The sequence below is a fragment of the Sparassis crispa genome (assembly GCF_003851025.1).
Source record: "Sparassis crispa DNA, contig_000009F, whole genome shotgun sequence".
NCBI lineage: Eukaryota > Fungi > Basidiomycota > Agaricomycetes > Polyporales > Sparassidaceae > Sparassis > Sparassis crispa.
In genome coordinates this window covers 817,254-836,601 of record NW_020939756.1, presented here as the reverse complement: position 1 = coordinate 836,601, position 19,348 = coordinate 817,254, and the positions used below count along the sequence as shown (strand labels likewise).

At 52.7% G+C, this 19,348-nt stretch overlaps 7 protein-coding genes across 7 annotated transcripts; 4 read left to right on the top strand and 3 right to left on the bottom strand.

Annotated features, from left to right (window-relative positions):
• Positions 1–154: 154 nt before the first annotated feature.
• On the bottom strand, positions 155–2,326 carry SCP_1003000 (Cytochrome P450 67; the record flags this gene model as incomplete). The annotated part of the gene is made up of 10 exons (XM_027762165.1): positions 155–530; positions 586–675; positions 732–976; positions 1,035–1,194; positions 1,248–1,322; positions 1,384–1,407; positions 1,470–1,686; positions 1,740–1,817; positions 1,871–2,201; positions 2,255–2,326. 10 exons carry the CDS (start codon positions 2,324–2,326, stop codon positions 155–157), a joined length of 1,668 nt encoding a protein of 555 aa, XP_027617966.1.
• A 1,018-nt stretch (positions 2,327–3,344) lies between these two features.
• SCP_1002990 (WD40 repeat-like protein) lies at positions 3,345–5,468 on the top strand (the record flags this gene model as incomplete). The annotated part of the gene is made up of 4 exons (XM_027762164.1): positions 3,345–3,939; positions 4,000–4,597; positions 4,651–5,016; positions 5,075–5,468. 4 exons carry the CDS (start codon positions 3,345–3,347, stop codon positions 5,466–5,468), a joined length of 1,953 nt encoding a protein of 650 aa, XP_027617965.1.
• Positions 5,469–6,002: 534 nt separating this feature from the next.
• SCP_1002980 (predicted protein) lies at positions 6,003–7,789 on the bottom strand (the record flags this gene model as incomplete). The annotated part of the gene is made up of 3 exons (XM_027762163.1): positions 6,003–7,396; positions 7,454–7,621; positions 7,681–7,789. 3 exons carry the CDS (start codon positions 7,787–7,789, stop codon positions 6,003–6,005), a joined length of 1,671 nt encoding a protein of 556 aa, XP_027617964.1.
• A 2,140-nt stretch (positions 7,790–9,929) lies between these two features.
• Positions 9,930–12,248, top strand: SCP_1002970 (Cytochrome P450 67; the record flags this gene model as incomplete). The annotated part of the gene is made up of 12 exons (XM_027762162.1): positions 9,930–10,001; positions 10,052–10,382; positions 10,436–10,513; positions 10,561–10,777; positions 10,835–10,858; positions 10,920–10,994; positions 11,050–11,209; positions 11,259–11,503; positions 11,561–11,650; positions 11,702–11,842; positions 11,976–12,080; positions 12,137–12,248. The coding sequence occupies 12 exons, from the start codon at positions 9,930–9,932 to the stop codon at positions 12,246–12,248; spliced, it is 1,650 nt and encodes a 549-aa protein (XP_027617963.1).
• A 978-nt stretch (positions 12,249–13,226) lies between these two features.
• On the top strand, positions 13,227–14,035 carry SCP_1002960 (hypothetical protein; the record flags this gene model as incomplete). Its single annotated transcript, XM_027762161.1, has 5 exons — positions 13,227–13,272; positions 13,333–13,427; positions 13,488–13,523; positions 13,578–13,716; positions 13,767–14,035. 5 exons carry the CDS (start codon positions 13,227–13,229, stop codon positions 14,033–14,035), a joined length of 585 nt encoding a protein of 194 aa, XP_027617962.1.
• An 890-nt stretch (positions 14,036–14,925) lies between these two features.
• Positions 14,926–15,108, bottom strand: SCP_1002950 (hypothetical protein; the record flags this gene model as incomplete). Its single annotated transcript, XM_027762160.1, has 1 exon — positions 14,926–15,108. The coding sequence occupies one exon, from the start codon at positions 15,106–15,108 to the stop codon at positions 14,926–14,928; it is 183 nt and encodes a 60-aa protein (XP_027617961.1).
• Positions 15,109–17,869: 2,761 nt separating this feature from the next.
• Positions 17,870–19,196, top strand: SCP_1002940 (hypothetical protein; the record flags this gene model as incomplete). Its single annotated transcript, XM_027762159.1, has 7 exons — positions 17,870–17,930; positions 17,980–18,092; positions 18,146–18,212; positions 18,263–18,277; positions 18,326–18,448; positions 18,513–18,942; positions 19,004–19,196. The coding sequence occupies 7 exons, from the start codon at positions 17,870–17,872 to the stop codon at positions 19,194–19,196; spliced, it is 1,002 nt and encodes a 333-aa protein (XP_027617960.1).
• Between the last annotated feature and the right edge of the window lie 152 nt (positions 19,197–19,348).

Genomic DNA, 19,348 nt, shown 5'->3' with positions numbered 1-19,348 from the left:
GCTATGTTAGTGGCAAACGTAGATGAGTCTCACTGAGGACGAAATCTGAGTTTATACAAATATATCCCAAGATAACAAGCTTCCCCGAAAGCGAGAAACACAACGTAGCCGTGCCGCTCCATATAGTGTCCGACGCACCTCTAGAACTTACCACTCAGAACCCTGGCCGACGCTCCACCAGAACCGGCAGCTTCCCTTTCTGGCAGACCACAACCTCCCTGACGCTGTCGTCATATGTCTGCGGGTCAAACCCGGCCGGGAAACGCATCGTGAGACGCTGCATAATCAAGCACACGAGCATCCGCATCTCCTGCAGCGCGAGGTTCTTGCCCACGCAGTTCGCGGGGCCGAACGAGAACGCGAGGAACGCAGATGCGTTGTGCACGAACCCCGGCGTCTGCGCTTGCAACGCCGGGTCTTCAGCGATGAGCCACCGCTCGGGCCAGAATTTGTCCGGCATGCTGAAGTTGCGCGCATCGCGATGCACGGACCAGGTGTGGATCGAGGCGTTGGTTTCTTCGGGGAGGTAGCTGCGAGAAGGGGGTTAGGACCGTCGGGAAAATGTGCGCGAGATAGTCGACATACTAAGGCCCGATGAACTTGCCGCCATGTCCCTTCCCAGTGGTCCTCTGGCTCCCGCTAGGGACGGCAGGATACAACCTCATAGCTTCGTTCCTACGACATCCACCTAAAATTAGTATACCCCACGTCGCCGATTTGCGCTCACTCACAGAACGGCATTCAGGAAAGCCATGTCCCCGTGGTGTTTCGTATCGAGTGCATTCTCGCCCGGGGGATAGAGCTTGTCCACCTCCGCTTGCAAGTTCGCGTAGGCCTCGGGCTGGCGGAGAAGGCAGAAGAATAGGCTTGTGAGCACCCCCGAGGTCGTATCTGAGCCCGCAATGACCGCGAGCGAGCCGTCGGAGATGACATGCGCAAAGGGTGGCTGCGCTTCTGCCTTGCCGTCTTCATTATTCTGCAAGCACGCAGGTCAGCGGGCTTCATGAGAAGCAGTAGCGACGGGGGGCTCGCACGAGGTAGTGGAAGAGGTCTCGGCTGTGCGAGCCGTTCTTTACACGCAGTGAGGCGCGCTGGATTCCGAATGCGCGCATCTTCTTCCAGCTCTCGCCGACGCCGGGAACGCTTCGTGCATACATGCTCAGCCACGGGACTTGGCCCAATACGGCTGCCCATCTGCGCGAGCGTTTGGTCAGCCATATGGGGCGGGAACGGACAAACAACCCTACTTCAAGCCCGACACGAGCTGGCCCCAGATACTGGCATCATCCCCGTCGCGCATCATCTCTGACCCTCCGCCGAAGCTGCGCTCACACGATGTCAAAAAAACGGCATATATCGGCGGGTTAAATTGGAAAGCCTTACGCCATATCGCTCATAAAGTCAAACCTAGCGATAAACCGGCGCGTGAGCGAGGACACGCGCACACAGAGAAGCGGAAAGGCGCGCACGTAAACCAGCCGAACCAGGTTCCGAGGTCGACCCGTTGCTGTCTGCCAACCCCCTCGACGAACTGCGTCGCACGCCGGGCTATTATTTCCTCGTATCCCTTGAGCGCGGTCGAATTGAACGCTCGGTTCCACGGCTTCCGCCGCGCTGCATGTTCCGCTAGGTTGGAAGTACTTATCAGTGAGCGGATCTGCGGGTACATCGTGCGGCCTGCCCATTCTGTCAACGGGTTAGACAATCCAGGAAAGGGGCCGAGAAGAGCGAGAACTCACCGGAACTGCGAGGCAGACCCAAGGAGCCCATGAGGGGAACAACTGCGGCGGTATCACGAATGGACACTTCATTGGGACCTGCAGCAGCATTTCATGCACGGAAATTGGTAGACGTAATCGACAAGGCGTACCAATTCTTACAATGTCACCATAACGCTTGTGCAGCGCACGGCCGTGGGTATGCGTGCGTCCCTGGAACGTAACCCACCCCATGGGAAACTTGGAAATCTTTAGGAGCAGCGGGCCCGGGTACCGCGCAAGCGGGTGGAAAGGAGAGAGACGGTATATAACTACCGACAAGACGATGGTGGCATAGTAAACAGAGAAAGATATAAAGACTGCTTGAAGAGGCGCAAGATGCTGCAACAAGAGCGGTAAAGCTAGAGTCGGGGGGATCACGAGTAAGGGAAGATGAACGGAAAAGTCGATTGGCTCGTAGCGCTTGAATATGAGGTAGACCACCTGCCCGAGATGAAGTCAACTTTACAAGAGAAGTGGTCACCTATGCTACTCACAATGGCGGAACCGCAGAGTGTGAGAAGTGCACCACTCAAAGTGAGCTTCGGGAGAGTGAAGGCCTCTTGCATGCTGAACGAACAGTGGAAGTTCCCATACTCGAACCGCCGTACTTGTACTTAATCACAGGTGGACCCCTGGATCAAGAATTCGACGTATACAGGTTACCCGCCGATCTCCGATCCGGAACTGCCAAGTACTAGTTCGCGAAGATGTTGGCCGCTGGTGGCCTGCGCGCGAAAATGTGCCTTAAAGGCAAGGCAACGACGAGTACAGATTGAGTACAGAGACACCCACAACCTCGAAGGGGCGACATAGCACAGCATAGCACTCCCGATATTGGGCGTTTGCACAGCATAGCACTCCCGATATTGGGCGTTTGCACAGCATAGCACTCCCGATATTGGGCGTTTCGACTCGTCCAGGTGCGGCAGAGTTCCTATCATTCGCTTGGTGAGCACGAATGGATATGCCATCATTGCCATGGAGATTTCCTGATTTCTCTACCCGGCTGATTGAGCGATGGACGTACGTTCGGGGTTGTCAAGTACATAGGCATGGTACTTACCGCCGAGCGATCATCGTTTCGTCGTAAAAATCAATATTTTGGTCATAAGTAGTAGTGTGAATCGTGACAGGCCACATTGGTTCAGTAGACACGGATGTGACGCGTGACTGAGGTGCATACACCGTCCAGCCTTTGAATGCAGGGACTGTGCCCCTTGTGTCCTCCTCTATATTCTCATAAAATGCAATCAAGGCATGCGCAATAACTTGAAGGACAAGTCTAATCACTACAACACACCCTCGTAGCTGTTCATATTTGGACCACCCAACGCTGGTAGCCGCTCCCCGGGCCTGGTACTACCGACACGGACAAGACACGAGTTCCTCCTCAATCTGTAACGTATGTTTCAGTAGTTTCTCTTTTTTCTTAACACTGAAATACTGTTTAGTGCTAAGACTTCTGGTTGGGCCAATCGCAGATCATCTCGGCTGGAGGATCACCGGAGAGCGACATACACGTACGCGAGTGACCTTTTCGCCGGGCTTTGGTCGATAATCAAGACAGTATTGCAGCTTTCGGACATGGAAGAAGATGTATTATCGACGCTGTACATGCCAATCGTCTCTCCACCGACCCCGGCACCGTCTCCTCGTCCCGCATTCGCTTCTCTCTCTCTCGGTCCTTCACTCAGCGACCCAGTCTATCCATGTCGTCGCGAGTTTGCGTCCTTAACCCCATCCCTCCGCCGTCAATACCTCTCCGCCATTCTCACAGAATGTTCACCGTCCGAGCTGCTCTTCGTATCCACCACGATCGCTCCACTGCTGAAACGCGATTTTCTACATGACTTGCCGCCTGAGATTGCACTACATGTGCTCAGTTTCGTCGACGACCCCAAGACGCTGGCGCGAGCCAGCCAGGTGAGCAAGTACTGGAATTATCTGCTCGACGATTCGTGGCTTTGGCGGAGGATGTGCGTTACGCACGGCTTCGAAACGGATAACGAATCCCAGAGTCCAGGGCGAATGCTGCGCGGTGCGAGCGAAGCCTTGGCAAGCTCCTCCAAACGAGCTGTTTACTACCCGACAAACACGGTGTTGCCCTTCGCGCTTCGCAGTCATTCGTTTGACAGCGCGTTTTCGTACCGCCAGCATTTCAAGTATGCGTATGTCACAAGTACGTTCTCTGACCCATCATCATCCAGCACAGGACCGCTGTCTCACGTTTGTTGTTCAGACACCAACTGGCTTCACGGCGGAAGGCTCCTCCGTAGTCACCGTGTACCCCTTCTTTCTCCGACCCAACAGCCCACAGCGCAACCTGCGCCCAACGTACCCGGTGTGCCAGCGCTCTCCTCCGCAATACCGACCTCTGTCGCGGTTGATGCGAATTGGGTCGTGGTCGGGCTCGCGAACAGCCGTATACACGTCTTCAGCGCGAAGACGGGGGTGCTGAGCCGCACACTAGTAGGGCACGAGTCGGGCGTGTGGGCGGTCGCATTGATCAAGGGCGGCGGGGCTCACGGTGGGGCGGGCGGTGATGGGGCGGATGTGGAAGAGGCGGTCAGCAGCGGTGAGGAGGATCTACATGATGCCCCCCCGGGTCCGGATCAGTATGTCCCACACACGCTCCGCTTTGCACTCGGCCTCGACCAGGTACATCCCCGCCGCCGGTCATCGTCCCAGGCGATACATGGGAGGCCCTCTATGTGGCAGCCGTGGCAGGACAAGCCGAGTGATCCGTCCGGCGCGTCTGACGGGTGGGGCCAACCGAACGCGCTTGTGGTGAGCGGTGGGTGCGATAAGGAGCTGCGGGTTTGGGATGTCAAATCTGGGTAGGTCGTGCGTTGGACGCTTCCCTTGTTTCACAGCTCACGCCGCTCCGCAGCTACTGCATCTACGTCCTGCGCGGACACACGTCGACGATCCGCTGCCTGAAGATGCTGCACGGGCGGCCGCTTGCGGTGTCGGGTTCGCGGGACCGGACGGTGCGGGTGTGGGATGTGCAGCGGGGGACGCAGGTGCGGGTGTTCTCGGGGCATGAGCAGAGTGTGCGCTGCCTGGACGTGTGCGGGAGCCGGGTGGTGAGCGGGAGCTACGACTGCACGTGCCGGCTATGGGACGTCGACACGGGCGAGTGCCTGCACGTCCTCCGGGGACACTTCCACCAGATCTACTCAGTCGCGTTCGACGGGGTGCGCATTGCGTCGGGGGGGCTGGACACGACAGTGCGCGTGTGGGACGCGAAGACCGGGTGAGTAGTCCCACATATGTCTGCGCACGTTGACATCGTGGCTGAGATGGGTCGGCAGGACGTGCCTGGCACTGTTGCAGGGACACACCGCACTGGTGTGCCAGCTGCAGCTGTCGCCGACGATGCTCGCAACGGGCGGGTCGGACGGACGAGTGATCACGTTCTCGCTCGAGTCGTCGTTCTCGGTCGTGCAGCGGCTCGCAGCGCACGACAGCTCGGTGACGGGCCTGCAGCTCGACGAGCGGTTCCTGGTCACGAGCGGGAACGACGGGCGGGTGCGCCTGTTCCAGTTCGGGGCAGGCGGGCGGTGCGAATACGTGCGCGAGCTGAGCGAGCCGAGCGAGAGCGTGTGGAAGGTCGCGTACACGCGCGAGACGTGTGCCATTATGTGCAAGCGCGCGGGGAAGACCGTCATGGAGATCTGGAGCTTCAAGCCGAAGGCGGATGTGTGATGTGTGGTGGGTCTCGGTTTTCAGCCTTCCGGATAGTTCGTGAGGTGTGTATCTTGTGTTTTTTCTGCGGATGCTGCTGTAAGCTATGTAGGCGGGATCGGATTGAACTATGGAGCATCAGCCTATATCTAACTGTCACAATACCACTACTTAATTGACTCTATCATACCACAGACTAGATTTCATGTTGTTACGGGATGCACGCCGTACGTTCCCCTCCAGCCTCGGGTTTGCATCATAGCTCCTTGACATTGCAAGTCGGGGAGACGTACGTCGTGAAGCTGGGCGAACGCGGATCGATCTCTTCCCTACAACCAGGGCATATAATTCAGATACACTCCGAACTACAGGTACTATGATACATCGAGGAAGGCTACACGAGACGCAGACGAATGCGCAGATTACTACAAGGAGATAAGTACACTAGGTCGAATGGAGGGGTCAAAAGAAAGAACATGATTCGAAAGAACGAACAGAGCAGCCTGTCTCTCGTCTAATACTTCTCCTGCCAATGACCACCAAGCAGCGTCTCAGCTAGTCAGTCTCCTTCACAACCGTCATGTATATCGGCCCAAAGCCATTCACATACTGCGCTCCGCGCTCCCTCGGGCGGGAGCTCAGGCTCAGATTGCGCGTCACGATCCTGTCCTTGCTACCCTTGCGCCGCGCGCGCCTGGGAACTGCAAGCGTCGACGACTGGGCCGCGGCGGGCACCCCCGCATCGCCAAACGGCGGAAAGTGCGGGAGTGTAGGCGAGTCGCCGAGCGGCTGTCCGGGCCCACGCTCGGGCTCCTGCGCGTAGGCGTGTGCGCTGATGGTCGAGGACGCGAGGCTCGTCGAGAGCGTCGAGAGTGATGATGCGCTGGCAGGGCGCGAGCCGGATGCGGAGGCGTCGGGCTGGGGAGTCGGAGGGGAGATCATGATGGGTGCGACGGGGGTGGGGATAGCGGAGGGCGGCCGTGGCCAAGGACCATCAAGGATGGAACGGGGAGAAGCGGTTGTGGTCCCAGACGTAAGGTGTAATGCAGGAGGTATTGTGGAAATTGGCTGATCTAGAGGAAGGGGAGCTGGTTTCCTAGGTCGCGCCAGAGAAGGGGGGAGCAGTGGGAGGCCGAGCGCCTCGCGACCTGTGGGCGATCCGACGTAGTTCAGCGTCGACTGGACGAACGCACCGTCCGAGTCGTCCGACGCTGAGGAGGTGGGAGGTGACACCGTCGCATGTCCCGGGATGGAGATGGAAAGGGGCGCCGCCTTCGCCTTAATGGAAGACGTTGACCGAAGGGTGTCGTTAACGTCTGTCGTCGGCAGGTACACGGGCATCGGCATCATGGAGGAGTTCAACCGTACATCCAAGGCCGGATCCGTGAAAAGATCGGTTCTACGGGGAGAGGTATCGGTGCGGAACCAGCGAGGTGAGTAACGATATCCTCGGAGCACCTCTTCCCGTGCACCACAGGCAAATCCGACAATGTATGCGGAGATGAGCACCAACGAACACGCAGGGATAGCCCACCACGTTATAGCTACTCTGATCAGTTCCAGACCCGCGGTAGGAGGGATAACGCGAATCGCTGACAGCTGTGCATGCACGGCCACCCATGACGTCCAGGGCTCAAGGCCTGCTGTAGAGACAATACGAGCGTGTAGAGAGAATGCAGACGAAGAAAGGATTAGAGATACAATGATGAAAGCAGTCAGTATTGGGCGAATGAACGTGAGTACTCTAAACCCTGAAGAATTTCTCAGCGAAGTCACACGAACTGCTTGTCTGAAATTTAACAAGGCGAGGAAGGCGTAGCAAAAGGCTATAACACAAAGAACGAAAGGTGGTAACCAGATGAGGATCACCGCGGGTGTTGAAATGTAGATGGAAGGTTCGCAACCGTACTCCTCGACCAGGTCAAACCGGCGATCTTGCACAATAACATCTGACAAGGATCAGCTGTAACTCAGGTAACGTGGTATCGAAAGAACGAGGGTCTTACGTATCGCCATGTAGAGAACAGGCACAGCAACGCACAATGCGAGATCAAGCGCAAGGAAGCTGCGCCGACCTTTTGTCTCTACTTGCCTGGCACAATTCTGTAGATGGCGACAAAGGCATAGACATGCTGCAGGCAAGGCGACCCAAGCTCCAAGCAGAACCTTCGTCACTGCAAGCGATACAATTACGTGAGGATTTCCTGACTTCGGGATACTTCAACGGACACACCGATGTCGCACCAGACTGGTACATGAACAGCGATATTACTAGCCCACACGAGCGAGTTTATGCCTTGGATTATGTTGCATAAGAGCAACCATGTGATGAGCGAGAGCATCGGGACGCTTCGAGATGCCCAGTACGCTGGGCTCATACCACAAAGCAGTACAGCGCAGACAAAAGACAATATTGGTAACTCGACATGCATGATGACGATGACGATGACGATGAGGTCTCGCTCTCCAGGCGGACAAAGGTGGTCGCGGCAGTTCGAAAATTAACGATGAGAGACAAAAATATGGGTATCAGCCAGAATGTGGCAGCGAGAGCAGTCGCACAGCAGAAGCATCCTAGGATCTTCACTTTGTAGTAATAAGACGAGTGGGCCTGTATTTTCCAGAAGGCGGCATTTCAGCAAAAACAAGACCTACCTAAGTGAAACAAGAACGGTATTGTGACTCGTCGCCAGCGTCCCTCGTTAAGCAGTAACCGACGGCCTTCTAAGGCCCCAGAAGGGAATGATAAGAGGAAGCCTATAAGAAGGAGAGAGAATGGGAAGACGATCCTCGTCGGATTTGGCATGTAGTATGAGTTCGCCATTTCGGGAAAGTCTAGTCACGGAAGCGGTGACTAGCGAAACATTGTCGACACATGCTAGCATTTCCTCGCGATAAGTCCTCGATACTCGCGTTCGGAGACGAATTGACTGACGTTAACACCATGGACTTGAGTTATCAGAACCGTCAGTGGCGAAATCCACAAGTACACTAGACTCACCAAGTTGAGCAACCCACAGCTTCAAGGGCCCATAGTCGTGCTGTGGCCCAGGGACAGATTGCATGGTGCTGAGCTAGTGTAAATGCGGCGGCGAGCTGTGGCCCTACCGAGGGTCGACCAAGGGTCCCGGTGGTCAACGTTTCGACGGCGAAACTCATTCATACGCATGGAAGATGATCGGCTCCCTCAACAACTTCGACCGAATGGGATACCTCACAAGGAATTTGCTGTTCACCATAGCTGTAACTATTGGGAAGCCGACTTTCTAGAAATTCAAGGCTCATTACTCCAGGATACGATTCGCGGGAACGTTCAAGACGAAGTCACGGTGCGAGCTGGCCACGTGTACGCGGAGGCATGCTCCAATACGTCCGATCCGGATACGGGTAGATATTTTTGGATGGCAGTCACCACTCTCCGCTGCCGGTAGGCATGCTATATTCTGACGGACGTCAGCCACTTCATGCTTCGTGTCTGATGTCGTCGATATGTTGCTGGCAGTCAGTACCTATTTGACTTGAGCATTCCGAATTGAGTCTCTAATATTAATATTCAGATACAGAGAGCGAAGAGGAGAATGAAACTACTGATGATGTACATGAGATGGATACTGCTTTGGAAGAGTCGGGATAGCAGTGGGCGTGTCCTGGGCGGTCCTGGCTAATTTTACGCTTTTTTAAATAAAATTTTGGGTATTTTTAGAGGTTATCTCGGCCATGCTAGGTACAAATACACCAAATTCGGCTTACCCGACGCTTTGTGCGGGTTTTTGGGGTTTTTGGGCCGAAAAGGTGTGCGGACAAAATTCGGGACTTTGGATCGGACATATTGGAACATACGCCGGGGGCCTGTACACGGGCTCGGCTTCAGACTAATTGGAAGCTACACTACTCGGAGCTCCTACCTCATTGACTCCGTATTCCAGAAAAAGGCCTCTAAGTAGAAGGATACAACGGGGTACTTCTGTATTCAGGCTATTCTTTCAAAGTGCGTTCAAAAATTTGGACATGTTAGAGACGCGACCCCGCGTCCCATAATTCCTCAAAATATCCCGTTTGCAGAAAATGAAAGTACGTTTCCTCTCAGGACTGGCGCCGATGTACAGACATGGATAGTTTTTTCTGCTTTCGCTTTCGAAGTCGCCGATACAAATGACTGTTCGGCAAAAATGCACCTCAACTGTGATCGCTCAGTGAACCATCTGCGGCCTAGGGGCAGAGAAATGACACAATGTAACATCGTACTCGCCCCGCAAATGCGGAGACTCTACCGCGCAGTGGATAGCAGGACGTCGTCGGCTTAACAGAGACTACGCGTGGTACACCTTTCTTGCCGTGTTGTGGTTATTCAGGCACTACCGACCGTCCGAAATTCGCGGTCACCCTGTCGAATTCTTGATCATAGGGGTTCACCCGACGAGTCCATCCATCTGACTATAATTACCGTCATTCAAACATCCAGAGGCGCACTCCCCGCTCAGTATGCAGGGACCCTTCACTCTGCCGGAGGTCACCTTGAGTGATACAGTTTTCGCACTCTGTGGTTCCGCCGTTGTGAGTAGCATACCCCATTTCTCTTGTAAAGCTGACCTCGTCTCGTGCAGGTAGTCTACCTTATATTCAAGCGTTACGAGCCGATCAATTTCTTCGTTCATCTTCCCCTACTCACGATTCCTCCGACCCTGGCTTTGCCACTCTTGTTGCAGCTTCTTGCGCCTCTTCAAGCAGTCTTTATTTCTTTCTCTGTTTACTATGCCACCATCGTCTTGTCTGTAGTTCTATATCGTCTCTCTCCCTTCCACCCGCTTGCGCAGTATCCGGGACCGTTCTTGCTTAAGGTTTCCAAGTGTGTCATGGGTTGGTTTGCGTTCCAAGGCCGCACACACACGTACGTCCACGAGCTGCACCAGCTTTACGGTGACATAGTTAGGATTGGTACGCCCTCCTGGAGAAGTCTACCGCTTCACGTACATGAAATTGCGCCGCAGGTCCAAATGAGGTATCCATACGAGATACCACTGCAATCATACCCCTCATGGGCTCACTAGGTCTTCCCCGCGGTTCCAGTGAGTCCTCCTCTGAACCTCACTAATACGGTCTAATGCATTGACAGATTGGCGAGCCAGGGGGATGTACCCGTCGATTCCCTCCCTAGTGAGCATTACGAACCACGCAGAGCATGCGGAGCGGCGTAAGCCTTGGAACCGTGCGTTCAACTCGGCTGCGCTTAAGGGATACGAGGATATTATCGCCAGACGCGCCACACAGTTGGTCGAAAATATTGCCAGACGCGGTAAGGTCGACCTTGGGACATGGTTTAGCTGGTTCTCGTGCGCTACCTTCCTACTTCTCTACGGGCGCACACTGATACGCCGGTTTATCGCTAGGTTCGACTTTATGAGCGACATGGCGTAAGCCCATCGAATTCGACGCTCCGATGCATGCCTGATCTCTGACATCGTGTGAACGCAGCTTCGGAGGAGGGTCAGAGATGATGCGAGACGGTGATAACGCCAGTATCTGGAGTCAGCTGGAGTCGGCCTTGAAGTGCGTTCGTTGTTCGCCTCTCCTGCTGAACATGTTTTACAGTGCATTCCCATAGGTGGGCAGCCTTGCTGGGCCACATACCGTGGCTCGGCGCGTACGCGCGCAGCGTGCCCGGCATTGGCGAGGGCTTGAAGAGAATCGATGCTTTCGGGACCCAGCGCGCGACGCTGCGTGTGAAGAACGGCTCGCTCAGCCGGGACCTTTTCCATCACCTCGTGCGCGCAACTCTGTCTACTCCACAACGCCCACTGACCCACGTTACAGAATGGGGAGGATGGCAAGGCGGGGACGCAGCCACCTCTAGAACTTGTCGTCGCTGACGGCACGCTCGCAGTTATCGCGGGCTCCGATACAACCACGGGGGTACTCACGAATTTATTCTTTTGCCTCCTTCGCCATCCAGAGTCCTATGTGCGCCTGCAGGCTGAGGTTGACAAATTCTGCCCACTGGGTGAGAACGCGCTCAACACGAAGCACCTTGGGGATATGGTTTACCTAAATGCTGTTTTGTGAGTGTGCACGACATTCGTAGGTTAAGGTATGCTAATGCGAAGCCAATACTATAGGAACGAAGCTTTGAGGTTGTACCCTGCTGGTCCTAGCGGGAGTCAGAGGACCACTGGTAAGGGTCACGGCGGGAAGTTCGTAGGTCCTTAGTACGTCGAGCATAGACATGTCAAGCCGCGACTCTGACCCTCCCTGCGCAGCTATCTTCCGGAAGAAACAAACGCCTCGATCCACACCTGGTCCGTGCATCGCGACGCGCGCAACTTCAGCATGCCAGACAAATTCTGGCCCGAGCGGTGGCTCATCGCCGAAGACCTCGTATTGCAAGCGCAGACGCCGGGGTTCGTGCATAACGCATCCGCGTTCCTCGCGTTCTCGTTCGGCCCCGCAAACTGCGTGGGCAAGAACCTCGCGCTGCAGGAGATGCGAATGCTCGTGTGCCTGATCATGCAGCGTCTCACTCTGCGTTTGCAGGCTGGGTTTGACCCGCAGACATACGACGACAGCATCAGGGAGGTTGTGGTTTGCCAGAAGGGGAAGCTGCCGGTGCTGGTGGAGCGTCGATCTGGCTTCTGAATGGTGAGTTCTGGGAGGTGATGTGCTATTCTCGCTTTCGCTGAGCCCGCTTCCGTTAGCTCGGGACATGTGTGGTTTAGTTCACAGATATCGTCAGATCTCGGTGTTCGTTACTTGATTATGCTTGCCAGCAGGATACCCCCGAGCTGGTGGAATGAAGCTTGGCTGTGAGGCTGACCTGACTTTGATAATATCAGACATTATAACACCACGGTCAACAATGAAATCTTGAAGTGCAGATGTACCTGTGGCCCGCGACCCCGTGGCCCGTGGCCTGTGGCCCCGTGGTGGCCTTCAGCTCGATTCACCAGATAGAGATGTGTGGCTCGTGGCTTCGACGGCCTGTGGCTACCCATTAAATTGACATTTGCATGCGTCTTGGCTTTTGGAATAAGCTACGCAACAGTAAAGATTCACCAACTTCGACAACTGCTAGTGTGACCAGAGGCTTACACCCGGTCTGACTGGCCGCCTGGTGGCCCAGTGGCCCAGGAGCAAATTGGACACATTTCAGGGAAACTTGTCTACGCTCTCATTTTTCTGCGCTTCCTGCACGCGTCTATGGGCGCGCTCTTGGCTCGAAGTATTTGTCGCGATCTCATCTCGACGACTCGAGGATGGCTGCATTAAGACCCCCTGCTTGCGCACCCGCTTATACTTTGAATTGTTTTGTGATTTTCATCTAGGGAATCAGCATCGTTTTCCGTCGAACTTGGCTCAATCTACGGTTACTGTCTGGAGTCTGCCAGCTACAATTTCCATACTCCCAGCTTGCTTTGTTCGTGTCCTCGCTCTCTGCCGTCGTTGCTTCCTATCATATTCCACGGCAAACCACTCGAATCCTAGGCATTACCGCCGCTCTCGATGCCACGGGACTGATGGTGTTAGCTTCCTGATGTTCTTCTCTTTTGTCTTGGACGTTTTGGTGAGCTTACGTAAGCCCCGACTAATTGTTCTCTATTGTCTCGATCCAAGCGCCGATATCACTACCCTGCCTACTCTATAAGCCATGAGCACAGCTAGCATGTTTTCTCTCACTCGCCGCTATCTGGCCTTGAGATACTCGCTCTCTGACTTACGCGGAGGACTGCTGTCGCCCCTGCATCATTCATTCACTTAGACTTAATTTGTTTGAACTACATACTGAGAATGTTTCCCTGCCGTCTTCTGTTCTCCCTGGTGTTCGGTTGGACTGGTAAGTTTACTTTAAAGTCGTCTTTGGCGGACACGGACCTGATTATCTGGGGTTATCCAGCCTTGCGCAGAGTCGCAAGCATGCCGTTGACCTCGTATGCGGTTGAACTAGCTACTTGCTATTCAGCGCAGGATGTACAAGCTGTCGCAGACCAGGTAGGTTTTCCTCAGAGAGTTTACCGTGTGCATTGCTGAGCGACATGCTTGACATTTCAGTGTGCAGCCATTTGTCAGCCGGTGCTAGATGCGCAGGTAATGAAATAATTCATTTAGTTGGTCCATTGTCCTCATGACGTCATCTTCTAGGACTGCAACAGAAATGCTGCCTGCACATGTTCGACTGCACCCCCATCGGCGGTGAACACCTGCATACAATGTCATGTTGGCCTGGACAAAGAAGTTCAGCCTCGTGAAATTGCTCTCCTTATCCCATCGCGATTGAATGGTGGGTTCGATGCCATTCCACCACGTCTTTATGTTAATCATTTTTACCAGCTTATTCGCAACTTTGCGGACAAGCACCTGCAAATCATGGTTACCCCATCGTCGATGCGCTGCCTTCGGTGCAGAATTCGACGTTAGATCGCCGAGCGGTGGTGGACATCCACTGCATCTACGGTCTCCCTGATGTGGCCGCAACCGGGATCACCGTGCTTATAGAAGGCCAACGGAAGGTGTGGCCACTCTACGCTGTTATGTTCGTGGTGATGTTTTACGCGATTGAACGTTGGCGGAGATCCTTCAAATTGTCCTCTAGCATATAGGCTCCACGTATCTATCCTTATTGCACATGTACTCAGCACTGTATCATAACTTCAAACTTTTAGTAGTGTAGCCTCAAGATCATCGGTGGCTTGAGTCTCTCATGGGTCGTCGGTAGTATTCGAAAAGTTCCAAGGACTCAGCGGCTCCAAGCTCGCGACCGCCAATCGCGATCTTCTGGGAATACAGGTCAGTGGCTGATGATCGAATGCAAGCTGACGAAAGTCCTGGGAGGCGTGTTATGCCCGCCTCGTGAAAATAAATTCAACTCCCGAGTTTCAGGTTGGACTGTATTAGGTCCCATCTATATGTTCCGACGCAACGTCATTGGGTCATCCGTTGTGTCTGCTACCCATAAGAGCTGTTACCTGTACATGCTGAAGAGCTGAATCTGTTTCCACTGGTGTGAATCTCAATTCCATAGTAACTCGGAAGCTCCAAGTCGCAGGTGCACGAGGAGAGCAAGATACAGTATCTCGGCGAGACTCGACAATACTAGTACATGCGGCGCACAGCGCGTAGACGTATCCGAGACATGACGTATAGTATATAGCTGGTATATAGCTACTCCAGATATGCCGATAGTAAATAGCGATTGCCGACACACTAGTCCTCCCCTCTCCCTCCACGTCACCTCGAACGCGAATGCGCACCTCTCCACCCTAAACAAAATGCATACATAAGAAGATCGAAGCCACACCCCTCTGTCTGGAACAACCATCGCGTACACAGACGACTTCACATGAAGCAAAACGCAATCGCGAATAATAATAGCTGAACGCAATGTAAAAAAAACTTCAGACTATGCACACCTGGCAAATGGGTCAGTTTTTCAAGCGATCAGAGACGCTCGGTAAAGCAGCGTACACAAAGATCGGATATCAGAGGAGAATCAGGATATAACACAGTAACCTGCGAAATCCCCCGGATTCTGGGTATCGGAATCCCTCGGCAAGTTGGGCTCTTCATGGAGAGACGTAGCCGCCTCGACGAGGATGATGGCATCAAGGCGATCGAATGTGTCCGTCGCGTTTATGGTAGGAGTGACGGTAAGATGAAGCGCGGATGACTGCATGGCGATTTGCACGAGGAGGACGGATATCAATTGAACGGAAAAACGACGCAGAGAAAGTGTATTCGGACAGTATCCCTCCCCCTTTTAACCTGGATCACAATACACACATATCCGGTCACAATAGGCATGAAGAAGCGACGGTCGCTCACGCGTAAGTAAGTGATGAAAATCACAGATTCGCGTAGCGTATATGTTCGGATAATAGAATAATGGACGATGAAGCTCTGAAGGAGGAATGCAAGCTATGCGGGCTCCCCCGAGTGGGAGGACAATGGACGTAGTGAAAACGGTACTATTAGTGCCTCATATGGCAACTCCCTTAATTAGCCGCTGAGTTCATAAACCTTCTACGCACTTTGTGGCATACTATGATTGTGGCCTCTGTCCTTACTTACTGTGCATGCAAGTTTAATCTGCACATCTTTGGCCACAATGCAGGAGATCCTGAAGATCCAGTAATTAACGCTCCATATTCAGCGCTCACCCCGTGCGAATCACCAATTGTCCATTGTTCTCAAGCACAATCGCTCACGCCGCAGCTCCAAAGCTCATTTACCGTGAACAATGGTCGCAGCTGCACCATTGGTTCACTGTTTTTGGCTTACTGACAAGAAACTGCCATCAAATATAAGCTAAGTCGTGTCTTTCACCCACAGTTTCTCACTTTTTCTCTCTGCGTTTCTCCGAACTTTGCAAGTGACATCTGTCGCCACGCAGTCACTGCTGCACTACCAAGTCCTCACTTCCATCCTTACCCCATCTTGCGGTCACGATGCACCCCATCGACGAGTTTACAGTCTCCATCGCCGACTTAATCGGTGCTCGCAGCATCGACGATACTACTAGGAACCCTTCGTACCCTGTCAATGAGGACACGAGTGGCAATTATGGTGCTGTCTGTGTGATCTCATAGGTTTCCAGATTTTCATGACTGCTTGTGGATTCGATTCTAACTCCAGTGAATTTTAACAGTGAATATACCCTGCAAAGCGCTCATATGTGCACGCGTTCTGCTCCCTTTTCATCGGACTTAGTTTTATGATGGCGGCGATCCAAGTGCGAATATTGTGTGAATCTCGCTATACTACGCACGAACTGATATCCGATTTTAGGTCCGTCTAACTTATACCCCCCTTTCCCACCCCTTTGGCCGGGAAGGGTGTTTCGCCATCTTCGGACACCTTGTACCACTAATGATCTTTTTGTCTGGTTGCATCTGCGAGCCCCGTAGTTATTGGCTTATCTTGTCTGTCATATGTACATTACACGTCGAGGACCTCGTTTATGGTCGAAAGTTTGAATATCTGCTAGGAATGACTGATACAAGCTGGAACTTGTTTGACACTGCGTATCTCAACCGTGAACCACTCGACCTCGGTCAGGTGAAAGTCGTCTTTCTAGCTTCTAAAACACCATTTGGACAGGCTCTTGTTTCTGAGCAGTATGTGAATAGTATTTCCCGATCTGTTATGGATATCTTCGCTCTCAACCGCATGCTCCGAATAATTCACAAGTTTTTCATCTAACTCACGGTATCCGTTGCCTCCACAGGTACACGTTACAAATTCCTTCCGCTCACAGCGTTATTGGATACATACTATGTTTGAAGCTTGATATTGTTGCCTGCAGGCAAACCAAATGCTGCGCGCACGGAGAGCCGACGATAAACTACTCAGGCGTTTATTTGAGCTAGTGAGCTAACCGCTCGATGTAAAATTTCAAACCTGTCCGTCAGACGCACCCAATGTTGAAGACTACTTATCGTGAACAAAAGACGAGCATTCCCTACACACGAGTAGATAAGTACACGTACAAAAAATTCGAGTGCAAGAATTCGGAAGGGTTACGAGCAGATAATACTCGGGATACATAGAACAAATAATAATGATAGCGATATGGCAGAAACGTTGACATAGGGCGAGGATAAAGCATCTGGCGGAGGCAAAAACGTGCTTCCACGGTCTACTGTCCATGCCCGATTGTGAGACAGAAATGAAGGATAAATTTGCCAACTCACCTGATACGCCAGACTTACGCCACCACACAGAAATACTTTGACACTGATCCTGAGTGTTCAAAGTCGACGGGGTATAATGATGATGAGTCCGGCATTGTGCAGGACTGGAGAATGATGTCGTCGATCGTCTCGAGAGTGTCCATTATGAGGGCGGTGATAGTTTTCTAGTACTTGGAAGGCGAAAAACATGGACGAGACGTACGATACTTATAACGGTGTTCACCTCTGTACCCGCGGTGCGAATCCGAGTCTCGCGCACATTGTCCACATAATAGTGGGTCCGCGGCATCGATTGACGAACCTGAAGTCATTGTAGTTCGGTATTTGCCGACTGGGCCAAATTAGAGTAAATTACCATTTGGTACTATTCTTTTTCACCATTTGGGATGTAATTCCCTTACATAGTAATATTATGGTAAAACATAGTTCAACTTGCATATGCCCGCATTGGGGAACCAATGGTTCGCATGTAATGAATGCCGCAGAGTCTGACGGCCTGCATCTTCATTGTCCCAAAGCGCACAATCATAAGGATATAGTAGAGATGTCGTTCAGCAAGCCTCCATCCTTCCTTGCGGCCCCGTCAGAAGCGCCATGCTTGACCCCACTTATCCCGCGTTCCCGGTCTCTGCTCTCTTAGGACTTGGCCTCGTGTTGGTTCCTCTTCCATGGCATCTTCAAGCTTGGAACTCAGGAACATGTCTCTATATGTGCTGGACAGCACTGTCTTGCTTTAACTATGGAATGAATTCAATACTCTGGCGCGATACTGTCGTCAACTTTGCACCCGTCTGGTGCGACATCTGTAGGTCGCATGACCACTGCACTGAAGATTGTCCGCTGATCATTTACAGCTTCCCGTATTATTGTTGCGTCCGCAGTGGCTATCCCTGCGGCGTCATTATGCATAAACAGGCGATTGTACTGCATTGCTACCATCAAGTCTGTAAGCTTGTCGTGGGCAGAGGTATGACAAGGGCGAACTGACTCACCTTCACTTTCACTTACTTGTGAAAACAGAAGCGCAGAGCTGTTATCATTGACCTGACGATAGGGCTAGGCATCCCATTGCTTCAATTGATTTGTCGTGAGTTTGTAAGCTTTTTGCCGCAGCTCCAATCTCATTGACGTTCGCAGAATACGTTGTATCAGGTATGTCACAGCCGTGCATGAAGTGTTTCTTTGCTGAAATTGCGGAAGGTCATCGTTTTGACATTTTTGAAGGCATCGGGTGTTATCCATACACATACAACACCATTGCTGCCTATCCCTTGTCGGTTTTATGGCCGCTGGTGATCGGCTTAATTTCCGCTGTATATTGTGGTAAGTTATATTGTGACTCTCCAACGCTTGAAGCTTGATTAGTCAACGACGCATTTGACTTCAGTTCTAACTCTCCGAGAATTTTTTCGACGCCGCGCTGAATTTGCCGAGTATCTCTCCGCGAATCCCTCTCTCACCACGAATCGTTACTTCCGGTTGATGGCCCTCGCTTCCGTTGAATTGCTTTGCACGGTGCCGATATCATCGTATGGTCTTTACCTCAATTTATCTGCAGCACCACTGTCTCCCTGGATCAGCTGGAGCAACGTACATTACGACTACTCTCAGGTTGACCAATATCCAGCTGTCGTATGGCGTACGAGTAGGAACAGTCTCGTAGCTTTTGGACTCAGCACATGGGCCGTGCCTTTCTGTGCATTTGTATTTTTTGGCTTTTTCGGGTTTGCAGACGAAGCCCGGAAAAACTATCGAAAAACATTTTTGTTCATCAGCAGGCTTTGCGATGTTGGCTCGCATAAGCGACTAGCAGATAGGTTCGTTATATTTGTTCTGCATCGCTGAAGCGATCATGTGCTGATATATCAATTACCGCAGACCTTCGGCCAAGTTCGGAGGATCAGTGAGAGTGGGTTGTAATCTCGCTTCGACACCGTTCCCTCGTTGTCCACCCCCGGTTCTGCACCTCTCTCTTACTCCCAGCATTGACTCTGCTGAGAAGACTGACTTGGCGATGGAGGCCTCAGTCGCCCAGGTCGAACCGAGTGATTCACGACCTCCATCAGATTGATCTTGTCTTCGTACGCTCCACCACATCATCTGTTCGCCTCTGCACCCTCAGTCGTTGTATTGGGTTGCATGCAGTGTAACCTTTCTTCGTTCTTCGTGCCCATCACTGTAGCTTGGATTGATTTGACCGACATACACTGACTTGCTTTGGTA